This window comes from Anopheles coustani, chromosome 3 (assembly GCF_943734705.1).
Source record: "Anopheles coustani chromosome 3, idAnoCousDA_361_x.2, whole genome shotgun sequence".
In the NCBI taxonomy this organism is placed as follows: domain Eukaryota; kingdom Metazoa; phylum Arthropoda; class Insecta; order Diptera; family Culicidae; genus Anopheles; species Anopheles coustani.
The window spans coordinates 42514083-42532415 of record NC_071288.1 but is presented as its reverse complement, the minus strand read 5'-3'; the positions used below and the strand labels follow the sequence as shown (position 1 = coordinate 42532415).

At 44.9% G+C, this 18333-nt stretch overlaps 1 protein-coding gene across 1 annotated transcript; it reads left to right on the top strand.

Annotated features, from left to right (window-relative positions):
- Positions 1–3639: 3639 nt before the first annotated feature.
- LOC131261304 (uncharacterized) lies at positions 3640–18277 on the top strand. Its single transcript, XM_058263306.1, has 6 exons — positions 3640–3902; positions 11947–12506; positions 14240–14450; positions 15243–15431; positions 15499–15867; positions 16962–18277. Exons 2-6 carry the CDS (start codon positions 12225–12227, stop codon positions 17717–17719), a joined length of 1809 nt encoding a protein of 602 aa, XP_058119289.1. The 5' UTR covers positions 3640–3902; positions 11947–12224; the 3' UTR covers positions 17720–18277.
- Positions 18278–18333: the final 56 nt, after the last annotated feature.

The window sequence follows — 18333 nt, the reverse complement described above, 5'->3', positions numbered from 1 at the left end:
GAAACGGTTACTCACGCGCACCACGGATCGGACCCCCCCACAGTCGGATTGGCTGCGGAAACCGAGCGGTGGACCGAATTTTCCACCGCGCAAAGGTCGATAAAGGTAGTTTTTACTTTGTTTTTGCACTTTTTGTTGTTTTCTTTTTCTCGGATTTTGTTTTCGTTTTTCTTCTGCCTTTTTCTTCTTCGCCACACAACACAACTCTAGAAGAACCGATTTTTACGACCTCGCCGGACCTGATGGGCTCCGTGCAACTGCGGCCGAATTGGTTTTCAGACACCCAGCTTTGCTGCGCCCTCAACGTAGACTAACTTCCGCCGCGACCGAGCGACGGCCGAACCCGACGGAATGAAGTCCCTCCCGGTCCTGGGCCGCGGGATGGCGGCGGCGGGAAAACCGTCCGTGGTTTCCTCCATCGGTAATTTCCCTTCGTCGCACTGGGCAAGCGCACTCCGCACCGGTTCGTACCTTCGGATGGGATTTCCCTTTTTGCTTTCTCTTTTCTAACGTTTTTTTTTTGTTACTTTTATTCTATGCTGGAGAACTTTTCATTTCGACAGATGAGCCAGCGAGAACGACCGGAGGAGAATGGGCCAAGCAAAAGAAAAGGCAATAGGAACCACTCACTGCTAACCCAGCGCCACGCAACTCCGTCGCAGAAGGTGTACAGGGTGACTCTGAAGGAATGTTTCGAATTTCCCCCTCGAGAAGAACGTTGACACCGAATATTGCATTGTTGACAAATAAGTGGAAAATTTTTGAATACACGTTGAAATTAACGTAAGTTAATATAACAGAAACCCTTAGCATCAACATGGTGCTCAAAGACGAATCATTAAAGTAGTGATCGAAATTAAAGCACAGTTCCGATTGTAATATTTTATTACAACACAAACACAACGAACGAGAAATTTGCAATTCATAAAATAACACCACGGTAACTTGGATTCAGAGCACATGGGAAATTCTTCCGCGTTATGGAATCCTGTTGTCCGTGCAATTCCACCCTATCAATCATTCATACTTTCTTGCAACAGTCTGTTGATTTTTCCGCGAGAAAAAACCACTGGGAAACCCCCTGAGTTAAAAAAAAATAAAATAAAACCGATTACAAAATCGTTTCCCCGCTTCAGTTTGTAGTTTTCGCTGTGGAGAGTAAAATATTCCCTCCATGCACCCACCGGGTGCCATCTTTGGATTCCCAGAAAGCTGCCTCTGTTCAACATTGTTGTAAAGCTTTCCCCTGGCCCCAGTTCTCCACAACCGGCAACCGGGGGAGGTGAGGTGGGAGAGTGACAAAGGATTACGAACGAGAGAACACGAACGGTAGTTCGTGTACGCATGTCCGTTTCTCCCGGGGACGAACGTGGCCAGCACGAGCGATGGTGTGTTTTGGTAGGGAAATGTTGATGAGAGATAAAAAAAAACTCTGTACGCACACACATTTACACAAACACACGCAGGAACAGGAAGGACCTTTCACGCACCTTTCTCACGACGTGGACAGAATCGGTGCGCAAGGAGAAACAGTCAACAGACGACTCCTCTGTTTGTCAACAAGCGCCAAAAACGGAGGTGTTCAGCTTTTTGCAAATAAGCATATTGTAAGCATACATATTTTTACTACTAGTAGTGGGTGGTACGCGTTGCCCTCGTCTTCAGGAAGGATTCGTGTGGGGTAACGACCCAAAGGTAAACTTCTAGTGTTGTCATACAGCCGTGGTACGAAACATCAGGTGTGAAGAGTTCGTGTCTTATGTGGGTGTGCATAATGGAGACGCAACAATGCAACAATAATTGACTGGTTGTGTATGACAACAGGTTTTTGTTTTAAAAAAATGAAATATTAAGTCGCCAATTTCAACACGGCCAGCTTATTGGATAAGGAAATATTAACATCGCAATGAATTTCAACAAAGGTGGTACACACATCTGCAAAGAATAGTGTTGGGAATGGTGAATATTTCTGAGGTCGGATTCGAACCAAATGACTCACTCCGATGAATATTGTGTAGCAGCTCTTTGATTATTTCAACGACTTAACAAGATGAAATGCTTTCCGTTTAATTGGATTAGCACAAAATCTGCATATTTGGCTTTGATGTAATACGACCGTGAAGTGTACAGGATGGTGACAAAATGCCGACACTTGCATTTCGAAGCTCAATAGGTGAAACCAATATTCTACTGAATTGTGCTTAAAACTTACAATTTACCATCTCCCACCAGTGACAGGATAAAATGTGAATGCCTTAGTTTTGGTTTTGCTTTGTGATTCATCAGAAAATAACATGAACGACAGATATTCTTATATATTGACTTTTCGTTCTTGATCAACCTTGACTTAAGTCAAAGGGTGTGAATTCACACTCAGTGTTAATGAATATCTAAGTGTACTAAGTGGCTTTATCTGTGAATCTTAAGTGTTTTGGATTCAAACGTAAGCAATACGTTGTTCTTCGTAAGTCTGGTAAAATTGATAGAGTTAATTAATAAAAAGGCTTCAAAAGAATTGAACAGATAAAGTAAGGTGAAAATTATCGATATTGCTGGAATAGTTGGGCAATTGGAAGGTGAAATCAATTTTAAAACAAGTTTTTTTATATTTTTGTTTGCTATACTGAAGATTTTGAAAGCGAAAATGAAATGAAAATGTTCTTCCCATATTATAAAAATTAAATTGATAGTTCGGTAATACATTATTAAATTGTAAAACTTACTTCTTTAGGTACAACTACTTCGTCTGTTTTTTTTTTCCTTCATGAGCCAAAGTTCGATCCCTGTTTTACGCAAACCTTTAACACATTTTACCTCATATGTATCACCCTTTGCATACCTTTTTGCGTCAACGATGGCAACAGGGTGAGCAAACATCGGGTAAATGGCTGGCAGAGGCCTTTGTATTGCTGTAACAACACGGAAACAGCTAGTTCTTAATTTATACACTTTACCATGCTTTCATTAACGAACTATTTTAGCCTTTAGCTGATATTATTTCTTTTTTTTTGTCAACAGCAATAGAATATGAGTATGCTGCTTGCAAATTTTAAATATTTATTTAAACCGAACCGAACCGGATACCGTTGGGACGGAATGTTTCCGTAAAACGGCCGTCTTACAGGCATTACCACTCCGTAACGTCGTCCGGTTAGCATGATCTTCGGCTATAAAGCCGCCGATTTATTGTTTGAGCAAACTTGCTCAGATCTTGCGCCGATTTTATCTTCTTGTTCGGTCCTCGACGTATGCGAATACTTTGCGAATAAGACGAGGGAATCGGAGCAACAGATGAGCGAGTTTGCTCAAACAACGAATCACCGGCACAATAGCCGTAGATCATGGCCCAGACGATGGTATGCAGTGCTAACGGCTGTATGTGAAATGGCGCGTAAGAACGTGAACTGAGCATCGCAAGACGGCGTGTAAAAAATCCCATCTCCATCGCATCTTCTCGTTGATCGTGTTCGTTTCAAAAGCGGACGCCGTCCCAATGTGTGCGTTAGCAGATTGCCCAAGCGAGAGGGCACACGGATCGCTTCTGGCGGGCAACGGAGCGGCACAGCATTATCGCCGGCGGTCCATTACCTTATATTTACGCAGTGTCGGCGCAAGCCGACCAGTCAGTTCGCTGACAGACCTGCAAGTGATCGATTCGACGGTTCGCGGTTCCCTCCGGTTTGTGCGCGTTGTACCCTTCCGTTCCGACCTCTGTTGTGTCTACCGGTGCGTTCCCGGGCTCGTGTTTTCGTTGCGCATTTACTGACCCATTTTATTACTGGCTGTTACTGTCGTGTAAGACCAACGCAACCCATTTGTGATAGCACCGTGTAGTAGGCTTACGGCTGGAAACTGCAAATTATCTTCCGAAACGGAGCGGATCTACGAACGCTACGCCAAAGGTACGGAGAACACCTGGAGAACACAATTACTACGATCGTTTGCGCAGCGTAATGAAGCCGGTGGTAGCTCGTATATATTCCGCACACGTTTCTGTCTAGAGATTTATGTTCTGTTTATACGTTCGACGCCTACCCTATTGCAATGTTATCGGCCACGGGACGAAAAGAACCGGGAGCGATGGCCGACATTTGGCGAATGCACAAAAACACGACCTAGGCCAACGGGCGCAGCGTTGAGTGCGAGGAAAAAAATATGGATATCCCGCCGAGAAAGCGCATCCTGCGCATATTGCGATCTGCCGTTGCGCTGAGATCGTTGAATTTTGCACGTCTTCTGTGTTGCGCTTCGCTGATACGGTCCCGGGCGAAAACCACACAATCAGCATGAAATGTTGAGGGACGACGGGATCATGCACATGCTTCAGTTGGTTCTAGAGCAAAAGAAACAAAACAAACGGGATAAGATGCTTGCTACACAAATCATTCGCCGCTAAAAATAACTTTCATCCCCCGATAGAAAAAGAAAAACGATGCGACAAGCAACGAAAACGGGAGCGAGCGAGCCGAGCATGAGTGCAATGGATAATCCAAGGCCGTCAGCAACGCGAGGAGTTTTCACTTTCCTCCTGTAGCAACGAAGGTTGCGCCTAAAGAATACCTACCAGACCTCCCGAAGGTCAACGTCAAACCCTTATGGATCGGTGCAAAGAAGCAAAGAAGGGATAAGAGGGGTATAAAACGGGTAGAAACAGATGCAAGAAACTTGTACACCGGTGCAACAAAACGGCTGAACCCGTTTTCTTATGTCCGTTCTTCCGTGGATCGTTCTCTCGAGACGGAACCTGTCAATGACCGGTGCGATGACCGTGGACTATACGAAGTGGTTCTTTAGTACGGCTTCTTGGCTCTTCCTGTTCTATGAGGAGGTTTAGTTTCGCCTCCTGGTTTCGATGTTAATTATTTCCTACCTTTAAAGCTTTTTATTTACCATCCAAAGAATGACAACTTGTAGATGTCGTGTCAGAATAATAATATTTTTCCCATGTCCATGGCACGCGATCTGTAAAAAAAACAGTCGGCCGACAGGTAATGGAGACGCAGAACCAACATAAAAAAAACTACCATAAAATTAGCAATAGGCCTCCAAAGGCCACCAGCACTAGCACACTGACACGATCGTCACACAAGTCCACACGATCGCGAGCAGTGTGTGGGGATAAAAAGAAAAACCAAAAAAAAATGTGACGAGAGTCGGACTTTGATCTCCGCTGTTTCGTTCGTTCGCGAGACTCGCGAGTCTGTGTTGTTGGTGTGATTGGCTGTGTTTATGGTTTCATCCCTGCCACACCACACCCCTTCTCCACCCGAACTGAGGGAGAAATTCACATAACGTCGGGAATATATGATTTGCTCCGACGGGCCCGCTGGGGACAGAACCGGCGCAGACGAAAACTGTGTCGAATCGAACCGGATTTGGTTGGTACCAATTGCTGGTTGTCGCCTTCATCACCCACCGACCGACACGCAGCGTTTGCACAGCGAAAGATATGGCTACCGAGAAATTTCAGTCCGATGCTGCGCACAAGAATTATTGCTTGAGAAATTTGTTTTACCGAAGATTAAGCAGACGATGATATCTGTGATGTCACCCATTAATTTGTTGGCATGTATTTTTGAAGGCATGTAAATGCTGATACCATAGCCGAACAAGTGGAATACCTCGTGTTTATGGATTATAGTTTGCAACCAAATTTAAGCTCAACTTTTAATTAAATTTTCCTACATAAAAAAATAATACTGCTGATCAGCCACCGTTTTAAATAGTTTTTTTGTGGGACAATTTGTATCATTAAAATTGAAAAATTTAAAGAAATTGAACTGGTACGGGATTTACAGAAGATGCAGATTTCATTTCATTACATTATAAGAATGTGATCCTCAAATCCGATCTGAAAAGAAAGAGTACTGTGTACTTTTTGAAATAAGAATTTCAAATTTTTGATAAAAAGTGCACAATTTGAACTATAAATGAATTTACTTGCCAATGTATTATTTTTTACTTTAAATCATCTGAAAGGAACAGATGATCGTCTTTGGGTAATAGGTTGAGTTTTATGGTTTGCATCGATCAACTAAACCTTTAAACTTTGGTACACTAATAAGTTTTGCTTTCATCCTCTTTGATAGTATTTAAGATGAAAATTCATTTGTTCACATAAGAAATAGCGTTAGCGTACACCAACGATCTCAACAACCGAACCACCGTTTAAAAGTCGTCGGCCAAGTATGCCCAATTCTTCTTCCATTTCGCAGTATTTCCTGGAAAAGGGCCAGTTCGTACGGTTTGTACAAACCAATTCCCGCACCAATGATAAGCTCGTCGGGAAGAAGAGGGAATTTCACTCATTTACAACCACCGGGCTCCAAACGCTGCCTGATAAGCTCGAACTAGTTTTTCGGCGCATTCAGTCCACTTCTTCCAGAAGGCCCCATGCATGGCCATTCACGCACACGCACCAAAACTCACCCGGCAAGACTGCGGCCATAAAGGTGGGAAACAGCGACTGGTAGGTCGAAGTAGTACTTTCATGCGGGTGTTGAACGCACTGCGGGGCCGCCTTCTTATCTAATTCGATTGCAAAGTCGAGTGGCCTATACAAGATGATCGGGCTGGCGTGATAAGGGGCACACCGTGGCCCGATAGGGTTAGCAGGGAGGCCGGTGCCATCAAGTGGAACCGGCTAGCGTTGAAAAATCGGGCAGACAGGTGGGACGATCGATGGGGCGTGAAGGGGGAGAGGCCATTGCTCGGACTGAGAGGCGGCGGGGAATATTGATGCAGGAAGTTATTATTTTGTGATCTGGACTTTGGTCGTCTATCGGACTACCAGGGAAGAACAAGCAATTCAATTTAATCCAACGTTGGATTGTTTTTTACGCGCGCACACACACACGCAAACGCCTGTGCGAATAATGGTTTGCGAAAAGATGATTTTGTACGCCTCTCTATATGGTTGATACTCTGCATTTTTGTTATTTTGGTAAATTACATTCCTAATTTTTCAGTATAAAATTACCAAGCCATTACATTTGCCATTTGATTATCAAAGTACTGTTAGTCTTCTTCACTGTTCATTGTATTTAAATACTCTTTGAAAGGAAACGAATGGGTAAACTGAAAATATTATCAGCACTTTATTTACAAAATTGTATAAAATTGGATCAATATCACTTCCAAACAAATAAAAAGAAAGTTTTGAAGAAGTGTTTTGAAGTTTGAACAAAACACATTTTATGCTCTAAGTAATATTTAATATGCGATTACATAAAGAAGAATGAACAGTGTTCTGATCTAACAACAGAAATTATAAAAATTGTCAATTAATGAGTGAACACTATAGTTATTAAAAATACAGCAAAGGTAAAGCCATATGATCGTGTTCTGAAACTATATTTCGAATCATTAATCAAAGCATATTGTTATGGATAAAAATAAGAATTAAATAATGTGGATAGGTTATAATCCTACTATTTACGAAAATCTACTTCTAGTTTTCACTGTTTACATTAAAGTTAGTTATTCTGGTAATTTTTGTTTGTAACTGGTTAAAGGTTTAGTTAAAATCATTTTCAGTATATGCAACTTTTGGAATCCTCTCTGAAATGAACTTTTTTTTTGCAATACGTTAAATTTTTCTATTTCACTCTTTCGAATTTCTGTGTCGTTTGATTACTCGTAGTCAGGGTATGTGTTTCTGTAGGTTTAATGACCGCCTACTGCGTGAAAGGCATTGGAGTCTAACTAGGAACGTCGTTGGCTGCTTATATAATGCGAAATCATGAACATGTCGCTTCAACCTTCCATGTAAAGCTGTGTACATGTAATGACCGGCATTGCGCTAATTAAACTGCACAACACACACGAACAAAATATGTACCGAGCCGTCTCGTGAGTGATAACCATTTAAGGTGCACGTTACATAAACTAGGCGCAGGTAGTTCTATCGTGAGTTATTCTAATTATTTTATGTTTTGCAGCGGTGAAGCCAATAAATGTTTGTAAAAGTAAGTTTCCCCCCTGGGAGGGGGGATGAAAAACAAAAGTGACAAGACACTGGGAAGAGTCCTTCTAACCGAACCGGTCGGTGGGACGTCAAAAACTATCCACTCACTCCGGTCGATTAAGCACGTGCGCGCGGTAACGTGGCCCATGACTTCCGGTGGTTGGCGAAAGCACGCGAACAGAAAAGCGGGAAAAGGATAGGCATTTCCTCCAACAAATTTACGATGTGGAAACAAACGGCGGGAAACGAACCACCGAAGGACGATCTGGGCACGATCGAGGAGAAGTTGAGTGTTCAAAGGGGGGAGCAGCAAAACCGAGAAAAAGCTAATGGAAATTACAGAAAAGAGTCTCCAAGATGACACAAAAAAAAGGGAAACCAGGCCGCATCTCTCGCGCCGTCCCATAATTGGATGTAGATGTGAGGTAATTAAAGGAGAGAGTTTTTTTTTTTTTTTCATTTGTCCCCTCCGTTGGCCATTATTCATGCAGCGAATCCTTTGATGCCTTCGGGCGGAAGGTAAAGGAACACAGGGCCACAGGAAGGGGTTTGCTTTGGTGAGGCGCCTGTTGCGCCCGCTTGACGGGCACTTGACGCGCTTTGTGTTTGGTCATGATTTGAAGAAGCTTCAGGCTTCGAAGTGTGCGTTCGAGTGGACACTCGAGTGGGCGACGATCGCCGGACGGTCTCGGCACGAACGAAGGCGACGAAAAAAGTGGCCACTTGACGGCTCGAAATGAGATGCTTAAAAATGTGTCCCCCGGCGTCGAAGGCGGAGGAGTGGGATGGAGCAACGTTTCCGGGAAGCATCCCCGACCAGGACCAGGATCTTCCGTCGAGAAAACATGTTTCCCTGGGTATTTTTTTTAAATATTATTTTCATTTTTCGTTATTTTCAACACGGAAAGAACGCTGGCGGAACTATGTGTGCGAAAGATTGCACGTAATCATTTGCATAACGTTCGCCATCGGAGAAGACTGATACGTTTTTAATATTTTCCCGCATTTCCTTTGGTTCGTCCGTTCGTTTCCCTGGAGCAGGTGGTTGGTGGGAGGGAAAGTGGAAACCATCTTGTGCACCTTCGGCCTTCCGGTGGTGGCCTAGGGGAAAATTAAAATGAAAACCCTGCCATTTGCAACGGAAAACAAAATCCCATCCTTTGATGGGACTTTCTTCCATCCATTCCCTCGCCACTGCCTAAGGCGCGTTTTGGGCAGGAAATTAAAGGAGCCAGCGTCAATTGTAAGCGCAATCACTTGTTTGCCCGCTTCGCCGGCCTAAATGCTTCCCGAAGCGCGATCTCCGATCCGGGAAAATGGCTTCGAGGCTCACCAAAAGGGATTAGCAGGTTGTGTGGTAAACAAAATGCCACACAACAGGAACTGGGGATGAGCTTTTCCACACACACACACACACACACACACACACACACACACACACACACACACACTCACCGATGCTGGGGGAGCTGTTTGTCTCTGACTCATTTGATGCTTCCTTTTTTTTTTTGATTGTGTGCTTCCTTTAGCCACCGCGAAGACCATCAAGTTACGGTAAACATCATCAGCGCAAATGAGATTGGCATAATATGGGCCTCACGACTGGCTGGGGAAAGGGGATGCAGTGGGGAGGGAAGGGGGGGTCGGCAGGAAGGGAACTGGAACAACGTTCCCTGCAGGTGTTGTTTTTAAAAATTCAAACATTCATTTCCATGCCCCTATGTCCACCGACATCCCGCATTATGTTGCCCGTTGGACGGAAGGCCCGTCCCTCATGCCGTTCCGCGACGGCAACATGGCAGGAGGCGACTCCATCGACCCTCGCCCTCATTTTCCGCGGCTTGCATGTGAAACAAATGAGTACCGCATGGTCCGAAGCGCAAATGCAAAGGAAGGATGCCAACGACACGCCAAGCCATGGTAAACAGTTTTTAGCAAACACCAGCATACCCCATCCTCCGGCCATGCGGACCGACGGCGGGACCCTGCGGCCACAGGACAATTGTTTTCAATACGAGTACGGTGCGACATTGAAAGTTCAATTCCAAAGTTCCCACCGAAGGTCGGCCAGAACTTTCCTCGCCGAAGAAAGCCGTTTTCCGAAGGCAAAACCATCCCAAAGCGGTTCCTGGAGGATGTTGCTTCGTGGTGATAAGGGCCGGAAGTGGATGCAACACGGGCACACAAACACTGAAACACTGGTCCGTTTCAAAGCTTGGGTTTTGTGTAAAAATACTTTCCACGCTGCCCCAGAAAGCCACAGCCTGCTCCTTGGTTCTACCTCTTCTTATGCTGAGGAAAATCTTCTTGCTAGATGAAATAAAAAGCCTCCCCGAAACTGGGCACCAAGAGGGGAAGGAAAGCAAGCAAAGCGTGGCCAAAGGGAAGGTTTGCCATTGCGAGAAGAAAATGCGCCCAACTTCTTGACCTGATTTCGGTCCATGTGCTTACGGTGTGTGTGTTTTTCATGTCTTTCAGGAGTTTGCCGTCCGGTTTTCCCTCAGCAACACTTTCTTTCGGCACGCTGTCCACAAGGGATTCGGATGGCCAGAATATACGGGCACATGGACCTCTGTGTATGTGTGTGTGTGTGTGTGTCTATGGTTGAGAAAATGGTTGTTATCCCCGCAGCCGAGCGTCGCAAGGAGCGTGTTTCGGTTGAATAATTGAAAGTGTTTGTTTGTAAACACGGTGGTGGTTACTAAATTTAGATCCCCGAGGAGGAAAGCGTCCACCGTCAGGCTGCCCCGTTGCAAAAAAAAAAAATAAAAAACAAGAACGGATGATTTCCACTCCAATGGCCCAAACCGTGATTTGAACTGTTTGTATACGAGTGGGAAAGAGCGTTCGTGCTTTTTAGCAACGCTTTCGACGGGATTCATTCGATGATTTTTGCATGCACACCCTGTATGCACATTGACCCCGCTCGAAACAACACTTCCGGAAAAGCGTGCAACCGAGTGGAGCAGTCACGTGAGGGCTATTAAATGTTGTGCCCATCAATAGTTAAAAAGCGTCGTAAAAGAACAATCCACCTGCCGACTGCAGAGATTTCTTTCCGCTGTAACAATGTGCTTACAACATATTTCATTCTTTTTACTCGTAAAATATCTACGTTCTGGTGTGTGCAATTAACGTCCATTTGCTGATAAAACTAAAACAGGTCTAAAGGATGTATGCATATCAGAGACTTTAATTTAACTCTTGAAATTGCTCTTAAAAGATGCTTACTAAAAGCAAAAACACGTGCAAACCACCCTTTTTATCGTCATGCTATTGCGTCAATGTTATTACGTTCCAGTTCGACAAACCCAGTTAAATTTCGTTTTGAAGGGGTTTTTTTCTGACTCTCTCATTTGCACGGAAAAGCAAACTGCGTTCCTGCTGTCCCATAATTACTGCACGGGCAATATATTCGTCATCTTTATCACATATTGAGCTTTTTTTGTTTATTTAAAACATCATAAACTAAAGAAACATCTAATAAAATGCTATGATAAAGTTTTGATCAATTTGCTTCAACAAAAGTGGCAACTGTGACATGCAAATAGAAACAACAACTCTAGACAAAGTTGAAGATTTTGCTTCTTTTTTTGACCTTTGATCGGTGTCGTTTTGTTTGGTTATACTAGCAAATGATATTCATTAAACGTTGACCAAATTATCGCATTTTTGTTTAATAACTAAAGAACATCACTTGTTTGGAAATAAACACAATTTTATATAATTTTGAGTAAATTTAGTTTCTTGTCGATGTAAATATGTCCATTGCATTCATTTAAGAGGCTAAAATACTCCTGTACCTTTATGAAACAATATCACACACTTTTACGGGACAAGCTTGAAATGGATTTTAAAGTTGTCCGTTCAACTTTGTAACGATGTCTTCGTTCTGAAACATTGTGTAATTCTATAAATTGTCCGTTTTTTAATGAATTACTAACAAATGTTATTAATTTTCCTTTTTCTTTTATTTTTAGGCCACATATCAAGAACTGAAGCAACAACCTAAGAGTACAAATTACTATCTCCTGACGGTGACAAATAGACGGATAAAACGCTTGATTGCTGATAGCAACAGTTTGCCCAGTGATTTGGCAAGATTTTGAGTTATAACAAACCGACCTGTGTACATATCATCCCATCGCAAACAAACGCTTCCAAAAGCACACTCTTGTAAAGGCGTTGTAAATTTGTCCAAAACATCGTCCAACCATTTTGTTAGGGTGGACCACAAACATTAACAAACGAAACTAGAATGATGCGCGGACTGTCCCTAGCACGGTTGGCCCAGTTGGGCTTGGGACCGGTGGCCACCGGCGCAACGACGGCACGTCACGTCCAGCGGTACTGGGCCCAACGGGGCGTCCGGCTGCTGAGCACCCGGCGGCAGGTGAAATACCTGGAGGACACCATCTTCCCGCCCGAGAATGGGTTCGAGCAGAACTCGCTGTACGACAACAACATCCCGGTGCCGCACGTCACGCTCGACCACTACATGTGGGACCAGTTCAGCCAGTGGACCAACAAGACGGCCGTGGTAAGTGGCATCGCAAAGCAAGTGCAACACAACATCCCAGTATCGCTAGCACACGCGGACAACAATTAAGAAAACAATATGAAAAAAAAGGTTTATAAATAGTTCATACACGCTTGGACCGACCACGGCCGTATGGTTCAAAGTCTACAGCAATCTCTGACCGGAGGGGTAGTAGTCGTGGTCCTATCACACACACTGCCCGGTCCGCCCTGTCAAGTGGTTAACCAATTGTTTTACGAGATAATTTATTTGCGCCCGCCGTGCCAAGTGCCGGCTGGAAGATACCCCCCCTGTCGCCGGTTTGCTGACCTGTCCGCGAAAGGAAGCGATCCTGCACCAGCCGATGCGCTCCTTGTTATCTCTCATCATCGTGTCCGTGTCCGCCGGTGACCGTGATTATGCCGGTGCAAAGTGCGAAGCGTGGCGCACTTCCCTCTCCACTGACCGGTGGCACGATGTTATCTGAAGTAAATTATACAGACTGCGCTGATAGCACCACTTCGCTCGCATCCTCGGTACCGAACGCCGGTCCCATTGTATCGGGATGCCTTTTTGGGGTCCGTTATCAAACACCACCTCGCCAACCAACCACGGAAAAACCGGTTCGAACCGGCTTGAACGGTGGGTTAAACGATCGATGGCCTTTTTTGGACGAGCTTTGCTCGCCGTTGCTCCCAATCAATCGGACGACGCGATTGGTTTCTTTCCCTCCACCGAGGGAACCCGATTGAACTGGAAACATCACGCGTCCGGACGAGACGATGGACCGCGAGAACTTTCCACCGGATTTGCCATTCGATGAACTCGGGGGATTTATTTGCCTTCTCCGGGTGCTTATCACCGAAACCGGAACATTGAATTTGCGTAAATGAGAAAGTGAGTGCTATATTTTCGACCAGACTTTGGTGATAACACTTGCCCTACGGCGAACAGTCAGAAGATTGTAGTTGTAAACAGTGATCTCGGTTGCCGTCGGACTAGGCAACAAATAGGTAGTGCTTAGCTATTTCATAATGAGTTCCGGCAGATCGCGTGGTTTACAATAATCGGCACGTTTAAAAGCTATTCTTATATCAACATCAATCGTTAAGAGATGACAAAAACGTGAATATACTACACAGGGCGCGAAAAGAATGTTTGAAATTTAAACATTTTTTTTTCTTCTTTAGAGGTATAGTATTAAGATAAATTTGTACTGCAAAGGTTAACGTTTAGTTATCGGAAAAAGTACTAGACGTAGCAATTTTGAACTGTCCAATGAAGTTCAAAAATACCCTATCGGAGTTCATCCATTTGGCACCGAGATTTAACGATGTCCTAAACAGGTTAAGCATGTCTTTCCCGAAGTTTAAGGGTAAACCCTTGGCCTGTAAACCTTGTAAACTAATCGTTCCGACACATTTACTAACTGAATAGATCCCTGTCAGTTCCTCCGGCGCAAAATAAACAGAGAGTTTCCAACCGATTCCGCTTGCAGTTTATGAATCCTTGAAATTCTTTTTGATACCAAACAGAACAGCCTTTCCTTAAAATTGTGACGCAAAGATAAGGAACAATTACAAAAATTCGTCACGCATCCAGTATATGGAAAGATAGTCAAGAAAGTACTTAAATAACAAACACGCTATGGTCGAGATTTTCAAAATAATCCATAATCTTCTGAGAAGTTCATACTGCTCAAGCGAGTCACACGGTACTAAATATGACCCTTTTTTACCACCCTCCCCGTGCAGGTTTGCGGCATCACCGGACGAAGTTACACCTACGGCACGCTGCGGGACCACTGTGCGGCCCTGGCGGTCCGATTGCAGCGGAAGCTGAACCTCACCACCGGCAGCACGCTCGCGCTCTGTCTGCCCAACATTCCAGAGTTTCCGCTGGCCACGTTAGGTGCTATCGAGGCCGGTCTGGTGGTGACGACGATCAACCCTATCTACACCGGTGGTACGTGATTCGAAATTCTCTGTCTCGTAAGGACTTTGATGGACGATGATTTACAAAGGAAGGAGGGCGGTGCGAGCATCAATTCCCTCAAGATAGATGACATTGTTAATTCCCCAAAATGGGGTCGTAATAATGAGTTGAGCTTTGAAGAATACGCGGGGATTTTGTCAATTGACAGTTCGTTATCGCCCCTCCCCCAAAAGTCCAGGAAACCATTTTAAGCCCTGTCATCACCCGCACCGGGCCGTTGATAATCGGTGCTCCCTATTTTCCCATCGAGCCCGGGCGCCAGCTTAGTCATGTGCGCTCTTGGTCATCTTATCAATCACCTAATTCACCCCTTTTCGTTATCGGCAACGAAGACGGGGGAGCAGTTCCAAAGGAACTTCCTGCTATCCGTGTGTCTTTGAACATTGCCATGTCATGCCTCTCCTGTTCCTACCGGGGTAAATCGCGGAAGGGTGTAAAACGAACCTTTTCCTCCGATATGTTTTTCGCTTCGTTAAACCGGTATTAATATTGCACTTGATTTGATGGCTTAAAACACCTCGGCTACCAGTTCCTTGGATAGGGCAATGCTGCGGGCATTTATTTATCACCTTATCAATCACTTCAATTGCGAATCGATGTTATTTTATCATTTAAGACTACATGAGTCAGGGAAAGTCCAAAAACGACTCCAGGTTTATCGGGCGCGCATTCGTGGGAGGTCAAGGGACCTATAAGGAATTAAATATAAAATGGGGAGAATGTGATTTTAATCTAAATGCCTTTCCCTTCCTCCTGAAACAGAGGAAATCTCTCGCCAACTCGTGGACAGCGATGCAAAGATCCTGATCGGGCTGGCGTCCAACTATGCAGTATTAAAAGAGGCCACGCAGCACGCGAAGCGAAACATACCCATCGTCTGCATCCGGAATACGAACGACGAAAGCCTACCGGCCGGTGCGATCGATTTCGCCGAGCTGTCCAATCCGAAAGGTTCGAAACTCTGCAATAACATCCAACGTTCAACCGTCGAACGAGCTAACGATCCTTCCCTCCGCAGGTATTCACTACAGCGAGCTGCAGCAGCATGATCGTACGCCGGACGATATCGTCTTCCTGCCGTACTCGTCCGGTACGACCGGCATGCCGAAGGGGGTCGAGCTGACGCACGTCAACATAGTGTCGAACAGCGAGATGCTCGCGGTGAAGGCCGGCAACGGCATGGTGGTCCTGCCGACGACCGACACCTACCAGGATGTGCTGCCGTGTGTGTTGCCGTTCTTCCACATCTACGGACTGACGGTAACGATGCTCTCGAAGCTCCAGAAGGGCTGCAAGCTGGTAACGCTGCCCAACTTCCGGCCCGACACGTTCCTCAATGCGCTTGCCGAGCACAAGGGCTCGGTGCTGCATCTCGTACCACCGATCAGTAAGTGTAGTTTTTGTTTTTTAAAACGATTGCAAAGAAGTTCTCATTTCTGTTCTGCAGAGTTTTTTTTTACATTATGAGGAGTTGATAAACCCAAATTCACCTATCAGAATTTGTCTTTTTGCGGAGGAAAAATTGGGCAAATTTTGTAAATCATTGATACGATGATGATCATTTGTGTCAAGTTCTTATCGGGCACCTCAAGTCGAATATTTTCTTGAGCGATCTTTTAAGGAGAAGTATTGCCAACTATTGGATAAGTTTCAAAGTAACTTCACCAGTTAAATATTATTAAATAGAAGAATCTCTCAAAGTTTTTGTGGCTAAAACTCCTTATGGACATTCCCATACGAGGAAAGAAATACCAACGTCAATTTGGTATAACATGTGTGAACGAACAGATATGTAAAACAAGAACCAACCAAGTTCTGGAGGGATTTTCCTGCACGCTACCAAAACACGCGATCGACTTTAGAAATATAATTCCATTTTGTTAACAGCCACATATTCTTAGAGGAAATGTCGGAAAATTACTTCTCCTAAAAATTAGTTCTCCTCAGTATCGGAAAAGTAACTGATCTCACATTTAAAGAAGTTTGTTTTCGGTAGTCGATGGCTTGCGTCGTTAGTTTAGGTGTTTCCGAACAAACAAACATTTAAGGCAAAAAGGAGAACCAACACAAACGTTCGATATAGTGAATCAATTTTCTAATTGAAGTCCATTTGAAAAATTAAATTTTTCGTACAGTGGAGGGTCCGGTCTCGGTAGGGATTCGCCCTCGACGCGTCATATTGCTATATTTTGAAGCGTGGTTACTTTTTTCCAATTGCATCTCCTATGTTTTTGGAACGATGCTTAAAAAATCGTTTTCTTTTAATTTTTGTTTTAAATGAGTCATTCAGTTTTTTTTAATTACAGTATGTTAGATCAATCGTTAGTTCAGAAGAAATATATGAAATAGTCCAACCTCCTCCAATTAAGACGCTATATTGTAAACTAGGGACAAACGCGTTATGTGTTATTTTGTAGATAATTGAAATCTTTCAACTCACACGATTAGATTGATGGCATTTCTCCTCTTTCTCCTTTGCAGTCATCTTCCTCGGCCATCACGACGGTGTCAAACCGAAGCACACCGACCCAATCCGGAACGTGTTCTCCGGGGCGGCACCGATGGGTACGCCGGACGCGGAACGCTTCACTGCTCGGGCACCGCACGTCGAGTTCATCCAGGGCTACGGACTGACGGAGACGGCCCCGGTCGTGATGGTGGGAGCGCTCGGTTCACGTAACTACGCCTCCGTCGGTTCGCCCTGTCCGCGCACCCAGGCGAAGATCGTCGACCTGAACGATCCGACCAATACCGCGCTCGGTCCGAACCAGTCCGGTGAGCTGCTGGTGCGCGGCCCGCAGGTCATGAAGGGCTACCACAATAACCGCAAGGCCACCGACGAGATGATCATCGAGGGTGGCTGGTTGCGTACCGGCGACATCGCGCATTACGACGACAACCTGCAGTTCTACATCACCGACCGGCTGAAGGAGCTGATCAAGGTGAAGGGTTTCCAGGTGCCACCGGCCGAGCTGGAGGAGTTGCTCCGATCGCACCCGTCCGTGGCGGATGCGGCCGTCGTCGGCACACCACATCCCGTGTCCGGTGAGGTTCCGCGTGCGTTCATCGTACCGAAGAAGGGTACCAACGTCACGGAGGACGCACTGAAGGAGTTCATCGCAGGGAAGGTGGCCGCGTACAAACGGCTCGAAGGGGGCGTCACTTTCTTGGACAGTATTCCGAAGAACGCATCGGGCAAAATCCTACGGCGGCAGCTCAAGCTAGAGCACTGTTCGTAGGCGTAAGCTAGAAAGATAAAACAATCGTGGGGCGTGGAAAATAACGAAAACACAAAACCATTAGCTGTAAGGAGGACGGCGTCCCGCAACCGCGGATATTAGTACTGTACTGGTTGCAAACTATCGTAAAATCTCATCCATCGGCTCTCGGAGCTATTGCGCGAAACGGCTATTGTTCCCAGCGATTCTCCTGAGCGCAAACCGGGAACGGGGGAATCGATTCTTCTCCATTGTGTTAAACCGCCCGTTAAGCTTGATCCCAATTAAACTGCGTAGATGGGTGTAGTGGGCGGAAGAAAAGGTGTATGTGTGCTTGTACTTTACATGTTTAAGACGTTAGATGTTTGTTTAAACCACTGTTTTTACATCCTTGTTTGTATCTCCCTTTGCCTGTTTTACTTTTACCAAGGTTCTCCTTGTGTCGCCTCGAAGCGTAGTGAAGGAAATCTATGTCGAATCGACTGAACGCTGGAGCACACATTCGGTGGAAGGTTTTCACGATTAAGCTCAAGAAGAGGTGGACGAAAATATATTACGAATAAACTTATTTTTTAATTTAAATCATGTACCCGTGTACCTTTCTTGCTACAAAACTAAATCATTGATAAGATTTT

Excerpts from the sequence above, each read along its gene's own strand:
- LOC131261304 (XM_058263306.1), top strand. The coding sequence starts at position 12,225 with ATGATGCGCGGACTGTCCCTAGCACGGTTGGCCCAGTTGGGCTTGGGA. Across the intron at positions 12,507-14,239 it reads GGACCAACAAGACGGCCGTG|GTTTGCGGCATCACCGGACG; the intron begins GTAAGTGGCATC and ends CTCCCCGTGCAG. Across the intron at positions 14,451-15,242 it reads CAACCCTATCTACACCGGTG|AGGAAATCTCTCGCCAACTC; the intron begins GTACGTGATTCG and ends CTCCTGAAACAG.